Source organism: Scyliorhinus canicula, chromosome 12, assembly GCF_902713615.1.
Source record: "Scyliorhinus canicula chromosome 12, sScyCan1.1, whole genome shotgun sequence".
In the NCBI taxonomy this organism is placed as follows: domain Eukaryota; kingdom Metazoa; phylum Chordata; class Chondrichthyes; order Carcharhiniformes; family Scyliorhinidae; genus Scyliorhinus; species Scyliorhinus canicula.
Genome location: NC_052157.1, coordinates 70,780,799 through 70,799,675, shown reverse-complemented (window position 1 = coordinate 70,799,675; position 18,877 = coordinate 70,780,799). Strand labels below are relative to the sequence as shown.

The 18,877-nt window shown below is 49.6% G+C and overlaps 1 protein-coding gene across 4 annotated transcripts in view; it reads left to right on the top strand.

Annotated features, from left to right (window-relative positions):
• Positions 1–613: 613 nt before the first annotated feature.
• LOC119974525 (carcinoembryonic antigen-related cell adhesion molecule 5-like) overlaps positions 614–18,877 on the top strand; it is a 112,794-nt gene continuing 94,530 nt past the window's right edge. For all 4 annotated transcript variants that reach the window (XM_038813476.1, XM_038813472.1, XM_038813471.1 and 1 more), the window contains exons 1-2: positions 614–735; positions 895–1,212. In XM_038813476.1, coding sequence (XP_038669404.1) covers positions 684–735; positions 895–1,212 — 370 coding nt within the window. In that variant the 5' untranslated portion in view covers positions 614–683. The remainder of the gene's footprint in view (positions 736–894; positions 1,213–18,877) is intronic.

Genomic DNA, 18,877 nt, shown 5'->3' with positions numbered 1-18,877 from the left:
CAACAATCAACAATGGTTTGATGGTCATCATTGGGTTCTCATTCAACTTTCACCACCTGCAGTGGCAGGATTTGAACCTGGGACCCCAAAACAGTCCTCTGGGTCTCTGGATTATTAGTCCTGCGACAATGCCAGTACCACCGCCTCCCAACATTTCTTGATCTGGGATAAATATAATAATAATCTTTATTAGTGTCAAAAGTAGGTTTATATTAACACTGCAATAAAGTTACTGTGAAAATCCCTGAATTGCCACACTCTGCACCTGCTTGGGCACACTGAGGGAGACCCCAGAGTGTCCAATTCCCCTGAAAACAACGTCTTTTGCAACTTTGTGGGATGATACTGGAGGAAACCCAGGCAGAGAGGGGAAGAACGTGCAGACTCCGCACTGACAGTGACCCAAGCCGGGAATCGAACTGGCGCTGTGAAGCTGCAATGCTACCGTGCTCTCGTGCCCCAACTTCGGGAAAGAGATGGAATACTATTGAAAAGGGGCAGACACAGCAACGTTTCTGAAATAAACATATTGGTACCGAAACGTTTCAATTGCACAACTTTCTCTCAGGTGAAAAGCGCTTTGTCATTGCGGTTTCTGCAAATGCTGGAACTGATGTGCTGTGTACAGCAGGAAGAGCGGATCAGTCACCGAGTGGAACAGGGACTGGTGCTGTTCTCTCAGGATGGACAGACTCACACTGACCGCCGGAGCGTTTTGTTTACTGATCTCAGTGGGTGAGGGTCATTTTCTCATCTCATTTCTTTTAGTGATTGGAGAAACTAGACAGTAAGAGCCAGTCAGAGAGAATCAGGGGATGTTGTTATTGTCACTTTAGAAAAGTCTCTGTTATGTTGAGTGTGAGCGTTTCTCTCAATGTGATTTTCTATCCTCAGCTCAGCCCCAGGATTTTACCATCCTGACAGAAAACAGACAGATTAATGTGGCCGAAGGAGGATACGCGTTTTTCTCAGTGGAGCCGTCAGCCGAGGTGATGTTTGGGAGCTGGGAATTCAGGAAAACAGTTATTGCCCAGTGGGCCGGAGCAGCATTTTCTCTAAATGTTGATTACAGAGAACGGACTGATTTATTCCTGCCGAGCGGATCACTCCTGCTGAAGTCAGTGAGAGTTTCGGACAGTGGAGATTACACTGTTAACATGTTTACTGAAGGAGGCAGTGAAACATCAGCAATCCTCACTCTGCATGTCCTGGGTAAGTGACAGGTCTTTGTGGATGGGCCGAAGGGCCGCTTCTGTCCTGTGAATCTCTGACCCTGCCTGTGCGCGTTGTCGCCATCAGGAGCGAGACCGAATAAGCAGAGCTTCCTTGGCCCTTTTGACGAGTTTTGGGGGAGTGGGATTGGTGAGAAACTCACCTGAAATAAAACTAGGGACACCTCCGCGGGAGGGGGGGGGGGGGAGAGTGAACATGGGGTGTTGATGATCATATCTCATCCGGATGACAAGCGCGCTATAACAAATACAAACGGGAAAAGACATGAGGGGACTCTCAGACTCAGGGCGCAATTCTCCACTGCCCACGATGGGTCGGAGAATAGCGGGAGGGCCTTCCCAACATTTTTCCCGACCTCCCGCTATTCTCCCCCCCCCCCCCAAGGCCGCCCCACGACACGAATCGCTGCTCGCCGTTTTTTTACGGCGAACAGCGATTCTCCCCTAGCCGATGGGCCGAGTTCCCAGGCCTTTACAGCCGTTTTCACAAACGCAAACACACCTGCTCTCACCGTTCATGAAAACGGCCGCAAAGTGCCGTTCCCGACAACCATGGCACCGATTGGCACGGCCGCACTACGGCCGTGCCAAGGGTGGCATGGGCCCGCGATCGGTGCCCACCGATCGCGGGCAGCGGGTCCGAAACCCGCGCACTCTTTATTCCTCCGCCGCCCTGCAGGATCAGTCCGCGGGGCGGCTGAGGGGCATGACGGCCCGCGCATGCGCGGGTTTGACGCATATGCGTGATGACGTCATCTGCGCATGCGCGGGTTGGAGCCGTCCAATACGCACATGCGCGGCTGACATCATCGCGCGCGTCAGCCGCTGTGACCCTTGGCGCGCGGGCTTAGCGACGGTCGCTAAGCCTGCGATGCCGTGCTTCACGGGGCCGCGCTGCTAGCCCCGACCGGGGGGGGGGGGGAGAATCGGGTCCCGGGAGGGGGTGCGGAGGCTGCCATTAAACACGGCCAGTTTCACAGCAGCCTTTACGACTCTCCGCATTTGCGGAGAATCGCGCCCTCGAGTCCCAGAGTCAATGTAGACTGGAAACATTGGGCGCAATTCTCCAACACCACCCCCCCCCATGCCAGGTGGGAGAATTGCTGGGGCATTGGGCGAGTCCTGCCACACCACCCCGGCACCCGGACGTGATTCTCCCCCCCCCCACCAAACCGGCGAGGCGATTCTCCAGCCCGGATGGACTGAGCGGCCTGCCCAATACGACCGGTTCCCGCTGGAGCCGTCCACACCTGGTCGCTGCCAGTGGGAACAGCGCGGGAATGCTGGGGGGAGGGCCTGTGGGTGGGGGGGGGAGATCCAGCACCGGTAGGTGGGGGGTGGGGGTGCTCAAAAGGGGTCTGGCCCATGATCGGTGCCCACCGATCGGCGGGTCGGCCTCTCTGAAGGAGGAATTCCTTTCCTCCACCGCCCCACACCGACATTTCTTGCGGGGCGCCCGTGGGGATGACGACAACCGCGCATGCGCAGGTTGGTGCCGGCCATCCTGGGCATGCGCGGGTGACGTCATTTACGCGGCGCCAAGGCCCAGCGCGCGTAAATGACGTGGCGGCGCTCCTAGCCCCCTGGGGGTGGGAGAATAGGGGGCGAGGAGCGGCCTCGGATGCCAGAGTGAAACACTCCGGTTTTCACCCCGGCGTCGGCACTCAACGTTTGGCTGTAGAAAATTCTGAAGAAATTAATAGCAGGGTGAAAGATAAATAGTCATGACAAACATCAGGATCTGCTCTGTCCTGGCTCAGAACAATACAAATACACCATGAAGGTTAAAAAAAATTTAAAAGCTGGATTAGGTTTGTATCAAAAAGGTTTCTGTCACTGCTTGCTGCTGGAGGGTTTAGTTTTGGTAAAATATGCCTGTTAACTAGTTTGTGGTGTCAAGCACATGAAATATTGTTGACCTCAGCTAGTACATTGAATCCTGTTCCGGGCACCATACTTTATGAGGGCTTTAATGCATCAGAGAGGGTACAGAAAGGATACACCAGAATTGTTCCAGTGATTTGGAACTTCAGTTTAGCAAATAGATTGCAGAAGTTATGACTGTTCTCCTTGGAAAAATTTAGCAATGGTGACAGTGGGCGGCACAGTAGTGAAGTGGTTAGCACTGTTGCTTCACAACTCCAGAGTCCCTGGTTCGATTCCCGGCTTTGGGTCACTGTCTTTGCAGAGTCTGCAAGTTCTCCCCCGTATCTGCGAGGCTTTCTTCCCACAGTCTAAAGATGTGCAGGTTAGGAGCATTAGCCATGCTGAATTGCCCTTAGTGTCCAAAAAAGGTTAGGTGGTGTTACTTGGTTACGGGGATAGGGTGGAGGTGTGGGCTTAAGGACTTGTGCAGACTCGATGGGCCGAATCGCCTCCTTCTGCACAGTAACTTCTATCTGTGACTCAAGGAAATATTTTATTACACAAGAGTTGTATGGATCTGGAATGCAGTGCATGAGATTGTGGTCAACACTGGTTCAACAACACATTCCACATGGAAAGTAAGAAATGTTGAGAGCTTTGCAGAAATTTGAACATTGCTAAGAAGAGTGACACACTGTTGAAGATTTTTGCCTTGCACTCATTAGGAAAAATGGATAAATACCAAATTTCAAACCATCATAATTCAAAGTTTACTCTATTGGCTGACGTGTTGCTAACAACAAAGCAACGGGGAACTATAAGCAAGCTAATTTAATTACATTTAAAGAAGTATTTAACAGGTTACTCCCAAGCAGATTTGTCTCTGTATATGAATATATGTTTAATAATCTTTCTTAGTGTCACACGTAGGCTTACATAAACGCTGTAATGAAGTTACTGTGAAAATCTGTCAGTCGCCACTATCCGGCGTCTGCTTGGGTACACAGAGGGAGAATTCAGAATGTCCAATTCACATAACAAGCATGTCTATCAGGACTTGTGGGAGGAAACCGGAATACCTGGAGGAAACCCACGCTGACACAATGCGCAGACTCCACACAGACAGTGATCCAAGCTGGGAGTTGAACCCGGGTCCCTGGCACTTTGCAGCAACTGTGCAAATCACTGTGCTACCGTGCCAACTCCAATGAGCCACGTTACGAGCTCAGCTGATTATCTTACATTGGTTGTTAGTTGAGCTATTAGTGCCACTGATGCAGCACTCATGTAGCCATTGCAAAGATAATGTATCTGAAATATTTGAACAGCTTGCGATGGAAGCCATTTCATTCTCTGCTGAGCAGTAGCGATTGTGTTTTTCATTAACTGGTTGTAGCTGGCATTCTGCCTATCAGACAATTGACATGATCCTTCAATTGCTCGTTTTGATGTGATTCTGCGATTGGGTAGCACATATTTATTGCTCATCCCTAGCAGTAACACTGGGCTGAAGTATCCAATTTTGAGGCTATGTCCGCATGCCGGCGTGGGAATGGTGGCGTTTTACCACAGGAAAAATGGCATAGAATGGCAACCAATCTTCCTTTTGGCTTTCCGGCAGTGTAGAGCACCCGGTTCTAGCTGCCGATACGGCCCGGAGAATTGCCGGGTCCTTGGCTGCTCTTGCGCATGGCAGCAGCCTGCAGCAGCTGCGTTGTGCTACATGGAGTGGCCGCTCATGGACTCGGCCCACGAAATAGTCCCCCCCTTTGCATGACTTGCTTTCCCTGGACCACCTCCCCACAGTGCTCCCAGCCCCTAATAAAGTCCCCCCATGCCCGCAGATTGGCCTTCCCCCCCAATGTGGCAGCGCTGGACTGAGTCCGCAGCCGCCACGCCGAGTTTCCGACGGATGAGAAAACACGCGACCGACGCCATCGGGAGCGTGGCCGGTCAGGAGCGGAGCATTGGAGGGGGCAGCCCTCAGGCAGTGTCCTGATGCCATCGATATGGAGCACGCTGTACTCTCCGAGTATGCCGCTTTGGAGGTGGTGGAGCATTGTGAAAGCGGCGCCGACCCCAATTTGGACGGGAACTGTTTCTCCGGCCTGTCGCCGAACTCAGTTTCGGCATTGGTGACGGAAGAATCCAGCACCGTAAGTTAAATGTGCTTGATGGGCCAGCATGAAAAAGATGGCCTAAATGACCTCTCTCCATTCTGCAACCACTATAATTCTAGACAGTGGTGACGAATCCCATCGCCTTCTGAGAGCTTAAAAAACAAATGTTCAAGTTATGTATTTCACAAACTCAAGACCTTCTAAACCACTGTGGAGTCAACAGTGTATTCTTGAAGTGCAATTGCCAATTTACACGCAGTAAGAATCCACAAACAGCAATGTAGAAATGAGCAGATAATTTCCTTTGGTGATATTAGTTAAGGATAAATATTAACCTGGTCTCCATGGATAAGATTTGCTCTTCTTTGATAGAATGCAATGGGATGCTTTCTTAACATCTGAGAGGGCAGATAGTGCATTTGTTTAATGCCTTATCTGAAAGGCAGCACCTCTCACAATTCAGCACTTCCTTAGTGTCATGGCAGTGTCCTGTTAAAACATTTGTCTTATCACATGACTTCAGTGATGTCATTGTGTGGGTGGAGCTGGGCTGTGGCTCTGTGAGTGTTTCCTTTCGCTTTGAGTTTGGACTGGTTTGAACTGCACAGATTGAAAGAAGTGTCTCTCTATCTTTGTTTTAAAAGCTGTTTCCAGACTGCTCGATAACTTGAAAGAGATAATTGATTTCTGGAAGGAATTCAAACCTGCTGTTTGAAAAGTGGAACAGAGTATCAATAACAGTCTTATACTGTGTGCTGGGCCACACCTTTGAAAAGGGGTTTCTGGTTTTACTTAGATTTTGTTATTGAATTGGAACAGTTAAGGGGGAATTCATTTAAGGTTAACATAGAACATTGAACACAGAACAGTACAGCACAGTACCTCTCTTCAGCCCACAATTTTGTGCCGACCATTTATCGTAATCTGAGATCAGCCTAACCTACACCCCTTCAATTTACTGCTGTTCATGTGCCTCTCTAAGAGATGCTTAAATGTCCCTAATGACTCTTGACTCCACCACCTCCGCTGGCAGTGCATTCCACGCACACACCACTCTCTGTGCAAAGAACCTACCTCTGAGATCTCCCTATACCTTCTTCCAATCACCTTAAAATTATGTCCCCTTGTGACAGCCATTTCCGCCTTGCGGAAAAGTCTCTGGCTATTCACTCTATCCATGCCTCTCATCACCTTGTATACCTCTATCAAGTCACCTCTCTTCCTTCTTCGCTCCAGTGAGAAAAGCCCTAGCTCCCTCAATCTTTCTTCAGAAGACATTTCATCCAGTCCAGGCAGCATCCTGGCAAATCACCTCTGCACCCTCTCCAAAGCATCCACATCCTTCCCATAATGAGGCGACCAGAACTGGACACAATATTCCAAGTTGTGGTTGTGGGGCTGGTTTAGCACACTGGGCTAAATCGCTGACCTTGAAAGCAGACCAAGGCAGGCCAGCAGCATGGTTCAATTCCCGTACCAGCGTCCCTGAACAGGCGCCGGAATGTGGCGACTGGGGGCTTTTCACAGTAACTTTATTGAAGCCGACTCGTGACAATAAGCAATTTTCATTCATTTCATTTTCATTTCAAGTGTGGTCTAACCAGGGTTTTATAAAGCTGCAGCAAAACCTTGCAGCTCTTAAACTCAATCCCCCTGTTCATAAAAACCAACACACCATACACCTTCTTAACAACCGTATCAACCTGGGTCGCAACTTTGAGGGATCTATGTACGTGGACCCCAAGATCCCTCTGTTCCTCCACACTTCCGAGAATCCTGCATTTAACCCTGTATTCAGCATTCAAATTCGATCTTCCAAAATGAATCACTTCACATTTATCGATGTTGGACTCCATTTGCCACTTCTCAGCCCAGCTCTGCATCCTGCCAGTGTCCTGTTGTAACCTGCAACAGCCCTTGACACTATCTACAACTCCAACTTCTAACCTTCGTGTCATTGGCAAGCTTACTAACCCACCCTTCCACTTCCTCATCCAAGTCATTTATAAAAACCACAAAGAGCAGAGGTCTCAGAGCAGATCGCTGCGGGACACCACAGGTCACCGACCTCCAGGCAGAATATTTTCCATCCACTACCATTTGCTGTCTTCTTTCGGCCAACCAATTCTGTTTCCAGACAGCCAAATTTCCCTGTATCCCATGCCCCCTAACTTTCTGAATGAGCCTACCATCGGGAACTTTATCAATTGCCTCACTGAAATCCATATACACCACATCCACTGCTCAACCTTCATCAATGTGTCTTGTCACATCCTCAAATATTTCAATGAGGCATGACCTGCCCCTCACAAAGCCATGCTGACTATCTTTAATTAAACTTAGTTTTTCTAAATAATCATAAATCCTGGGCGCAATTCTCCGCACTGACGACGGTGCGGAGAATAGCGGGGTTCGTTAAATTTTACGGCCACGCTAGTCTGACGCCCTCCCGCTATTCTCCCCCCCCCACGCCCAACTCCCGACACGAATCGCTGCCGCCGTTTTTTTACGGCCAGCAGCGATTCTCAGCTGGCCGATGGGCCGAAGTCCAAGCCCTTTACGGCTGTTTTTACGAACGGCAAACACACCTGGTCTGGCCTTTCGTAAAAACGGCCGTAAAGTGCCGATTTTGAAAACCATGGCACCGATTGGCACGGCAGTACCACGGCCGTGCCAAGGGTGCCATGGGCCCGCGATCGGTGGGCACCGATCGCGGGCAGCAGGTCCGATACCTACGCACTCTTTGTCCTTCCGCCGCCCCACTGTATCACTTCGCGGGGCGGCTGAGGGGCATCCCGGCCCGCGCATGCGCGGGTTTCGTGCAAATGCGCGATGACGTCATCCGCGCATGCGCGGGTTGGAGTCTTCTAATCCGCGCATGCGTGGCTGACGTCATTTGACGCGTCAGCCGGCGCAAACTCTGGCAAGCGGGCTTAACGAAATTCGTTAAGCCCGCGATGCCGGAGTTTACGGCCGCGGCATACTAGCCCCGACCGGGGACCAGAATCGGTTCCCGGTTGGGGAGGGGGGGGCTGGCGTCAAACCCGCCCGGATTTGACGCCAGCCTTACGATTTCTCCCTGTCTGGGAGAATCGCGCCCCCTATCTCTCAGAATCCTTTCCAATATTTTGCTCACCACAGACGCAAGACTGACTGGTCTGTAATTCCCAGGGGTTTTCATATTCCTTTTCTTGAACAGGGGAACAACATTCGCCTCCCTCCAATCATCCGCTACTACTCCAGTGGAGAGTGAGGATGCAAAGGTGCAGCAATCTCCTCCCTTGTTTCCTACAGTAACGTTGGGTACACCCTGTCAGGCCAGGGGACCTATCTATCCTGGGGTTTTTCAAGATTTCCAGCAGATCCTCCTTCTTAATATCAACCTGCTTGAGTCCATTAACCAGGTTCACGCTGTTCTCATGAGCAACAAGGTCCCTCTCTACTGAAGCAAAATATTCATTTATGGCCTCCCCTCTCTCCTCAGACTCCAGGCACAAGTTCTCCCCACTATCCCTGATCGGCCTTACTCTCACTCTGATCATCCTCTTATTTCTCACATAAGTGTAGAATGCCTTGTCGTTTTCCCCAATCCTTCCCAGCAGGGCTTTTTCATGTGCCCTTCTAGCTCTCCTAAGTCCATTTTTGAGTTCCTTCCTGGCTACCTTGTAACCCTCTGGAGCAGTGCCAGATCCTTGCCTTCTCAACCTTACATAAGCTTCCTTCTTCCTCTTGACTAGAAGCTCCACTTCTCTTGTCATTCAAGACTCCTTTACCTTACCATTCCTTCCTTGTCTCAGTGGGACAAAACTATCCATCACTCGCAGCAAGTGCTCCTTAAACAATCCCCACATAACTGTTATGCAATTCCCCAAGAACAACTGTTCCCACTTTATGCTCTTCAGCTCTTGGCTAATAGCAGCATAAATAAGGGTTATACATAGATTACTGTAGCCGTGCGGGGTCTTTATGTTTGTAGTTGATTAAAAATTCTGATTGTGTGTGTTTATACAAATGTTGCCTAAATTCATAGAATGAAGCTTGTTTTTTGATTAAAAGCACCAGAGAACTCTGTTTAATAACACCTGAAAGGTAGGCTCTTGTGCTCATCGTAACCAAAAGGTTAGGTGTACTCCATAATATACTTTGGGGTTTTCAAAACCCTGGCCAATAAAACTCAGTACTATACTGAACTGTCAGCTCAGGCTGTGTGTCTGTGTCTGAGGTGGAAAGTGAATCCACTGTTGACAGGTGAGAATATTACCAACTAAATCTACAGGCCAGGCCGCCCATGATATTTCTTCTCTGCAGTGTTGATTTGAGGTTTCATGGATTCTTCCCCCCTCCCCCCCCCCCCCCCCCCCCCCCCCCCCCCCCCCGGCCTCCAACGCACACACACACACACACACACACAAATGCCATGATCATTTTGTCGATCCTGAGGAAGAAGGCCTTGGGGATGAAGTTCGGTATCGATCTGAACAGGAAGAGGAACTTCGGCAGCACATTTGTTTTGATCGTCTGCACCCTCCCTGCCAGGAAGAGCGGGAGCGTGTCCCTTCTCTGTCAGTCCTTTTTAACTTTCTCCGCCAAGCTGGGCAGATTCCACTTGTGGATCTGTGTCCGGTCCTGGGCTATTTGGATCCCCAGATAGTGGGAGTTGTTTTGGGCTAGTTTGAATGGGAGTTCCTCCATCTCTGTCTCACCCCCATTTCGGGTTAACCTGGAATGCCTCGCTCTTGCCAAGGTTAAGTTTATGAGAGGTTCCGAACTCGTTCAGGAGCTGCATGATTGCTCTCAAGCCTTCCTGTGGTTTTGAGATGTAGTGGAACAGGTCATCAGCATTGCGTGAGACTCTGTGCTCTATGCCTCCGCTTTGGATGCCCTTCTCGCTTTTCGTGTCTCGCAGAGCGATCACCAGGGCTTCAATTGCTCGGGCAAACTGTAGCGGGTCAATGGGCATCCCTGCCGTGTGCCTCTGTGCAGCTGGAAGTATTCAGAGCTGGTGGTGTTGGTTCGAATGCACACATTGCCCCGGAGGGGGGGGGGGGGGGGGGGGGGGGGGGGGGCCTTGTACAGGATTTTCACTCAGGAAGTGAACCCTGCTCCAAACCCAAACTGCTCCATTACCTCAAAGACTCCCGCTTAACTCTGTCAAAGGCCGTTTCTGCATCTAGGTAGATGATCACCTCTGGTGTTCTCTCCCTAGGAGGGGCGTCATTATTACGCTCATCAGCCACCTGATGTTTTCTGTAAGCTTCCTACCATTCACCAAGCCCGTCTGGTCTTCCACGACCACCTCTGGTATGCAGTTCTCCTGTCACCTGGCCAAGATTCTCGGGAGTATCTTCGCATCTACATTGAGCAGCGAAATGGATCTGTTTGATCCGCATTCCGCCGGGTCTTTGTCTTTTTTGGGTATCAGCGACATTGTGGCCTGTGTTAGCACAGGAGACAGAATGCCCCTTGCTAGCGAGTCTGTGAACATGTCCCTTAGGTGTGGAGCCAGAGCCGGCGCAAATTTTTTATCGAAATCCGACGGGAACCCATGGAGTCCTGGCACCTTCTCCGCCTGCACGGAGATGATGCTCTCCTCTACTTCTCACAGATACGTTGCCGCTTCCAGCGAGCCCCACCAGTCCCCCACCACAACTGGCATATCCAGTCCATCAAGGAATTGTTTCATCCCCTCGCCCGCGTCGGGGGGCTCGTAGGTGTACAGCTCTCGGTAGAACGTATTGAATGCTAGATTGACCTCTTTTGGTTCTGTTACCAGTCTGCCTCTGCTAATCTTTACCTGTGCTATCTCCCACCTGGCTACCTGCTTTCTCAGCTGGTGAGCCTGTAGGCGACCTGCTTTTTCTCCGTGTTTGGAGAAGGTCTCCCGCCAGTACCAACTCTGGCGGAGTTGATACGTTGCTTTCCTGGTGGATAGCAGGTTAAAGTTTATTTGCAGCTTTTTCCTCTCTGCGAGAAGCTCTACGCGTGGGACCTCGGAGTACTTTCTGTCGATCTCCAGTATGAAGTCAATCAGTTATTGGCTAGCCGCCCTCTCTTTCCTGTCTCTGTGAGCCTTGTAGACTATAATTTCTCACCAGATCACAGCCTTCAATGCCTCCCAGAACGTGGAAGGTGAGACTTCCCCGTTCTGTACATTAGGCCTACAGCCTGTGAAATTTCCTGGCAGAGGTCTTGTTGGCCAAGAGGTCCGTGTCCAGCCTCCATGTGGGGCATTGGGCATGGCCTGTTTCCAACCTCACATCCATGTAGTGTGGAGCCTGGTCGGAGATGACGATCGCGGAATACTCTGCTCTTGTTATTCCTGGAAGCACCGATTTCCCCACTGCAAAAAAGTCGGTCCGGGTTTATACTTTGTGGACAGTGAGGAGAACGAGAATTCCCTCTCCTGGTTCCACTGCCCCCCATCTGTTCCATGAATGTCCCCAGTTCCCTAGCCATGCCTGTCCTTTTCACCGTTCTGGTGTTTGATCGGTCAGTCATAATCAGTCGGTGTGAGCCAATGTCGGAGGTTTCCACATGGTCTTCTTTATAAAGTCTGTGTCGACCCAGTTAGGCACATACACATTTACCAGAACTACCAGTGCCCAGTCCAGGACACCGCTGACTATGACATACCATCCCCATTGGTCTGCAACCGTCCTTGTCTCATTGAACATCGTCCTCTTGCTAATCAGTATGACTACTCTCCTAGCCCTCATCACGTAGCGCGAATAGTACGTCTGTCCGAGCCGGCTCTTTCTTACCAGCAGTCGGTGTTTCAGCCTCAGGTGTGTCTCCTACAGGAAGATTGTGTCGACTTTCAGGCTTCTCAGGTGCGCAAAGACTCTGGACCTTTTTACCGGGCCGTTAAATCCCCTACATTCCAGCAGATTATCCTGATGGGGGGTTTCTGTACCCGTTCTTGCAGGATCAACATACTTACCTGGTGGACATCTCCTGCACTCCGGGGTTTCCCTTTCTTACGGGGCCTCCAAAATGTCCACGGTCTCCGTTCTCATCATGAGGTTATGCTCCTGCGCTCCAGAGTGTCCCTTTGTCCAGGGGGTATCCAACAAGGCCTCCAACTATGTTTATGCCACGTGGATGTGCCTCTGCACTCCGGGGTTTTCCTTTGTTTATGGACCCTCTAAAATGGTTGTTTCTGGTGTTATCTTACTTCCTCGGCCTGCTCTCTGCCTGCCAAACCTAATCCGATTTCCAACTCTTTTTCCCCGTTCTATTCCCGATGTATCCTTTGTTCCGACCCTGCTTCCCCTTCCCCCCTTCCCCCCTTCCCAGGTCTCCCTCTCCCTGCCCCGGTCCCTACCGCCCCCCCCCCCCCCCCCCCCTCCCCACACCCAGCCAGGCGCTCCCTCTCTCCCAAGAGGTGCATGGCGGCCTTCCTTACTCCCTGTCTTCCCATACTGGCCCTGCCTGCTAGTACGGTGGCTCCCCTCCCAGGGCGTAGTAGCCCTTTGTCTGTGCCCGCCGACTCCCTGTTCTCCCTGTCTGCCCCCTCACCTGCTTTCCCTGTTTTCGCTCTCTCCTATACCCAGTCTTCATGGACAGAACAAGGCAGTACAGTACCACGCGAAAACATAACCATGACTATGAGCCTCCGATTCTGTCTCTTTCAGCGACCCTCTTCGGACCTGCCTTTATAACTGCCATGCCTGTTCTTAGTCTTGGCCGTTGATCTGTACAAAGTTGTTTGCTTCTGCTGGGGTGTTGAAATAATATTCTTTTCCCTGGTGCGTGACCCAGAGTCCGGCCGGGAATAGGATGCTGAATCGCACCTGAGTCTTGCAGAGGGCCGACTTTGCCTGATTAAACCCCGCTCTTTTCTTTGCCAGATCTGCCCCAATGTCCTGATAGACACGGATTCTACCTTCTCCTGATGTGCTTTGTCTGTCTAGCCCACCGCATAATCCTTTCCCGATCTTGGTATCGGTGCAGCTTCGCAATGATCGCTCTCGGTTGCTCCCCCCGCTATGGGCTTCGGTCTGAGCGGCCTGTGTGCCCTGTCGAGTTGTGAGAGGTTGGGGAATCTGTTCCTCCCAACGAGATTGCCCAGTATTTAGGCGATAAAGACTGTCCAATCTCTGCCCTCGATGCCTTCTGGCAGGCCTGCAATTGTTATGTTCTGCCATTGGGACCTGTTTTCCTGGTCCTCCATCTTTTCCTTCAAGCTCCCCTAGGCCACCACCAACCTTTTCACCTCTGCCTGAAGACCGATGTTGCTCTGGTCCTTTGAGGCTCTTTCGATGTCTTGGATGGTCCTCTCCTACGCCTCCACTTTCTTTCCCAGACCATCGATCGTCACCACCATCTTCACCGCCACCTGGATCTCGATGTTAATCGTCTCCTTCATAGCGGCCAGCTCCTTCTTTAGGTAGGTCCTCCACCTGTCCCCTGGTGGGGAGGGTGAAGTTGGTGTTGATGCCGGTGCTTGGTTTGCCGGTCTTCCCTGCTCTTGGGTGGCCGGGGCCTCCGCCTCACCTCATGGGTCCACCGGCTCGTCCGCCCATTGCTCGTGGCCCATTCTACCACTTCTGCCCTCTCATTGGCCTCTCAAACTCCCATTCGCCAGCATCTTTCCCTCCGTTGCTTCTTTTCCTCCATTGGGGTTGTTTTCTGTTGATTTACTGGGTCAAATTCTGGGTCAAAGTTTCTTTTTTCGTTCTGGTTGGGAGGAGACCCACCTGATGTGCATCTGCTCAGCACATCACCATCACCGGAAATTCCAGCTTACACATTGTTAACACAGATCAGTGCACCAATGTTGCTGCCACACGAGTGCCAAGGAATCATGCACCCAGAATCATGTTTTTCCCTGCAGACATGGCATGTTCCACTTGCTTCCTGAGAAGGTCAGTTCATTGGAATGAGGAAGCAGACAGATTATGGGAGTGGTGGAGGTTACTGGTGATCACGCTGCATAAGAAAGAGGACATTTCCAACCCAGCCAATTACTGCCCTATCAGCCTACACTGCATCATCAGTAAGGTGATGAAAGGAGTCATCAACAGTGCCACCAAGTGGCACTTGCTCAGTTTGTGTTTTGCCAGAGTCATTAAGCTCCTGACCTCATTACAGTCTTGGTTCAAATATGGGCAAAAGAGTTGAATGACTGAGGTGAGGTGAGGACGAGTGCCCTTCACATCAAATCAGCATTTGACCGAGTATAGCATCAAGGAGCCCGAGCTAAACTGGAATCAACGGGAATCAGGGGGAAAATTCTCAGCTAGTTGGAGTCATACCTGGCACAAAGAAAGATGGGTGTGGTGGTTGGAGGTCAATCATCTCAGCTTTCACTGCAGGAGTTTCTCGTGGCAGTGTCCTAGGCCCAACCATCTTCAGCTGCTTCATCAGTTACCTGCCTTCCATCATAAGGGCAGACGTGAGGATGTTTGCAGATGACTGAACAACGTTTAGCACCATTCACGACTCCTCAGGTAATGAAGCAGTCCATGTCCAAATGCAGCAAGATCTGGACAATATCCAGGCTTGGACTGACAAGTGGCAAGATACATTTACGCCACAAATGTGTCACGTAATGACCATCTCATGCAAGAGAGGATCTAACCACCGCCTCTTGACATTCAATGGCATTACCATCGCTGAATTCCCCCACAATCAACACCTTGGGGGTAACAATTGATCAGAAACTGAGCTGGACTAGCCATATTAATACTGTGGTTACTATGGCAGGTCAAAGGCTAGGAATCCTACAGCGGGTAACTCACCTCCTGACCCCCCCCAAAGCCTGTCCACCATTTACAACGCACAAGTCAGGAATGTAATGGAATACTCTCCACTTGCCTGGATAAGTGCAGCTCCAACAACATTCAAGAAGCTGAACACCATCCAGCACAAAGCAGCCCACTTGATTGCTCCCCCTGCTATAAACATTCAAACCCTCCACCACCAACAAACAGTTGCAGCCGTGTGTACCACCTGCAAGATGCACTGCAGTAAGTCACCAACATTCCTTAGACAGCATCTTCCAAACCCACAACCACTATCATCCAGAAGGACAAGAGCAGCAGATTCCTGGGAACCCCACCACCTGGAGATTCCCCTCGAAGTTAATCACGACCCTGTCATGGAAATATATTGCTGTTCCTTCACTGTCCCTGGGGCAACATCCTGGAACTCCCTCTCTAACAGCACAGTGGGTATATCCACACCTCGGGCTGTAGCGGTTCAAGAAGGAAACTCACTACCACCTTCTGAAGGGCAACTAGGGATTGGCAGCTGCGGAATGACTTGCCAATTCGTATACTCAGTGCCCCGACCATTGAAGGCAAGCATGCTGTATGCCTTCTCGACTACCTTATCCACCTGCATTGTCACTTTCAGTGATCTGTGGTCCTGTATGCCCAGACTTTTCTGCCTGTCAATATTCTGAAGGGTTCTGCCATTTACTGTGTAATTCCCATTTGTATTAGACCTTCCAAATGTATTACCTCACATTTATCCGGATTAAACTCCGTCTGCCACTTCTCCGCTGAAGTCTCCAACCGATCTGTTTCCTGTTGTAGCCTCTGTCAAATCTCTTCACCAGCCCCAACTCCACCAATGGCTGGTTTAGCACACTGGGCTAAATTGCTGGCTTTTAAGCAGACCAAGGCAGGCCAGCAGTATGGTTCAATTCCCGTACCAGCCGCCCCGAACAGGCACCGGAATGTGGCAACTAGGGGCTTTTCACAGTAACTTAATTGAAGCCTACTCATGACAATAAGCCATTTTTCAAACTTTGTGTTGCCCGCAAACTTCCTAATCTGACCAGCTACTTTTTCCTCCAAATCATTTATATATAGTATGAACAACAAAGGTCCCAAAACTGATCCCAGCGGGATACCATTATTCACTGCCTTCCATTCAGAAAAGCAGACTTTCACCACCACTCTCTGTCCTCTATGACCAAACCAGTTCTGCATCCATCTTGCCAGCTCACCTCTGATCCCGTGTGACTTCACCAATGTGCCATGAGGGACCTTCTCAAAGTGCTTTACTAAAATCCATGTAGACAACCTCCACTGCCCTTCCTTCATCAATCATCTTTATCAGTTCCTCAAAAAACCCTATCAAGTTAGTGAGACATGACTTCCCCTTCACAAAACCATGCTACCTCTCGCTAATAAGTCCATTTGGTTCTAAATGGGAGTAAATCCTGTCCCTAAGAATCTTTTCCAATAGTTTCCCTCCCACTGACGTAAGGTTCACTAACCTTTCATTTTCAGGATTATTCCAGCTACTCGTTTTAAAAAAAGGAACAACACTGGTTATTCTCCAGTACTCTGGGACTTCACCTGTCGCCAATGAAGATACACAGATTTCTGTCATGGGCTAGCAATTTCCTCCCTAGCCTCCCTGAGTACTCTGGGATAGATCCCATCAACCTCAGGAGACTTATCTATAGATGTATCTACCTCACTGCTTTTTGAGATGCCTCACACCGCCTCCTTTTTGATCTTGACATGACCCAGAATATCTCCACACCCTTCCCTAGACTCATCATCCACCAAGTCTTTCTCTTTGGTCAATATTGATGCAAAGTATTCCTTTAGTACGTCGCCCTCTTCCTCTGGCTCCACGCATAGATTCCCTCCTCTTTCCTTGAGTGGACCAATCATTTCCCTGGCTACCCTCTTGCTCTTTGTATATGTATAAAATGTCTTGGGATTCTCCTTAATCCTGCATGCAAGGACTTTTCATCACTGCCTTTAGCCCTGACTCCTTGCTTAACTTCCTTTCTACTTTACTTATATTCTTCAAAGGCTTGGTCTGTTCTCCGCCTACTAGGCCTTATGAATGCTTTCTTTTTGACCAGGCTCACAATTTCCCTCATTAACCGAGGTTCCTCAAACTTGCCATACTTATCCTTCATCTACACAGGAACATGCCGGTCCTGAATTCTAATCAGCTGACGCTTGAAAGACTCCCATGTATCAGCTGTTGATTCACCCTCAAACAGCCATCCCCAATCTAAATTCTTCAGTTCCTATCTAATATTGTTGTAATTAATCTTTCCATGATTGAGGCACCTTCATCCAAGGATAACTCATCCTTTTCCATGAGTGCCTTAAAACTTATGGAATTATGGTCACTATTCCCAAAATACCCCCTCCTGAAACTTTGATCACCTGCCTCAGCCATTCCCCACTACCAGGTCCAGTACAGCCCCTTTCGTAGTTGAATTATCTACATATTGTTTCAAGGAACCCCCTGGATTCGCCTTACAAATTCTATCCCATCCAACCCTTAGGTGGATTGGCCATGCTAAATTGCCCGTAGTGTAAGGTTAATGGGGGGATTGTTGGGTTACGGGGATACGGGTTACGTGGGTTTAAGTGGGGTGATCATTGCTCGGCACAACATCGAGAGCCGAAGGGCCTGTTCTGTGCTGTACTGTTCTATGTTCTATGTAACCCTCTTGCATTAAGTGAGTCCCAGTCAATATAGGGGAACTTAAAAATCACCCCCCACAACAACTTTGTTTCTTTTACATCTTTGCAAAATCTGTCTACATATCTGCTCTTTATCTCCCATTGGTTGTTGTGAGGCCTGTAGTAAACCCCTAACATTGTGATCGTACCCTTCTTATTCCTGAGCTCTACCTCTATTGTCTCCCTGCATGAGCCCTTTGAAGTGTCCTCTCGCAGTACAGCTTTGATTTTCTCCTTAACCAGCTTACCCGCCTCATTGCTCTTTAATGATTAGAGAATCAATACAGAAAAGATTATCATTAAAAAAAAATGATGTTCTCACTTTAGAAATATATAATATACTGTGTTGAATTTGACCCGTTATTTTGACTTAGGGTTTTACCTTCCTGTGAGAAAACATTCAGTGACTGTCCTGGGCAACTCACTTTTTTTCGATGAACTCGACATCTGAAGGGCAAATGGGGCTGAGACTTGGGGAAAAATATATTGGTCAGTGGATTATTCCACCTAATGCTATAATTATTGGATACTGAGAGCCGAGGATTGAGTTCTTCCTTTGTAAAGAATCCCTTCTGAAGTCAGTGACAGCTTCGGACTGTGGAGAGGGTAGGGGCACTACATTTTACAAATAGAGGCAGTCAAGCAACACCATCACCTGGCGTGTCCTTGGCTGCCATTGGGCCTACACACTGTTAACTCAGCTCTATGCATCAATGTTGCTGCCACACAAGAGCCGAGATGAAGTCTGCAACCTGAATCACGTTTCTTCCCAGCAGACAGGCTATGTTCCACTTGCTTCCTGTTGCGAGAAACTCAGTTTATGGTGATTGGACTTAGGGTGAGGGCAGCTGAACAAAGTGCGTAAGGGGGGTAAAGGACTGTGTGGTGGAGAGCACAGGGAAAGGGAGAGGGTGACAAGGACAGTGATCAGAGTGCAGCTGAGGAGCAAAGGTTCAGAGTGGCCAAGGGACAGAAACTGACCAAGGTGCAGGAAAAAGCAAGAAAGCAGAGTGTGAAGGTGTGAAAACTCTCACTTGTATAACCCCTGACTTTTCAATTCTATTGTAGTCAGTGCCATTGCCTTTTGGGTGGCCAATATCATTGCATCTGATTTGTGTTCCCGGATCAGGAAGAATATTTATCTGATGGAGTTTTACAGAACAACTTACATTTAAATAGTCTCTTCAATCCGAATACAATGTCTGAAATT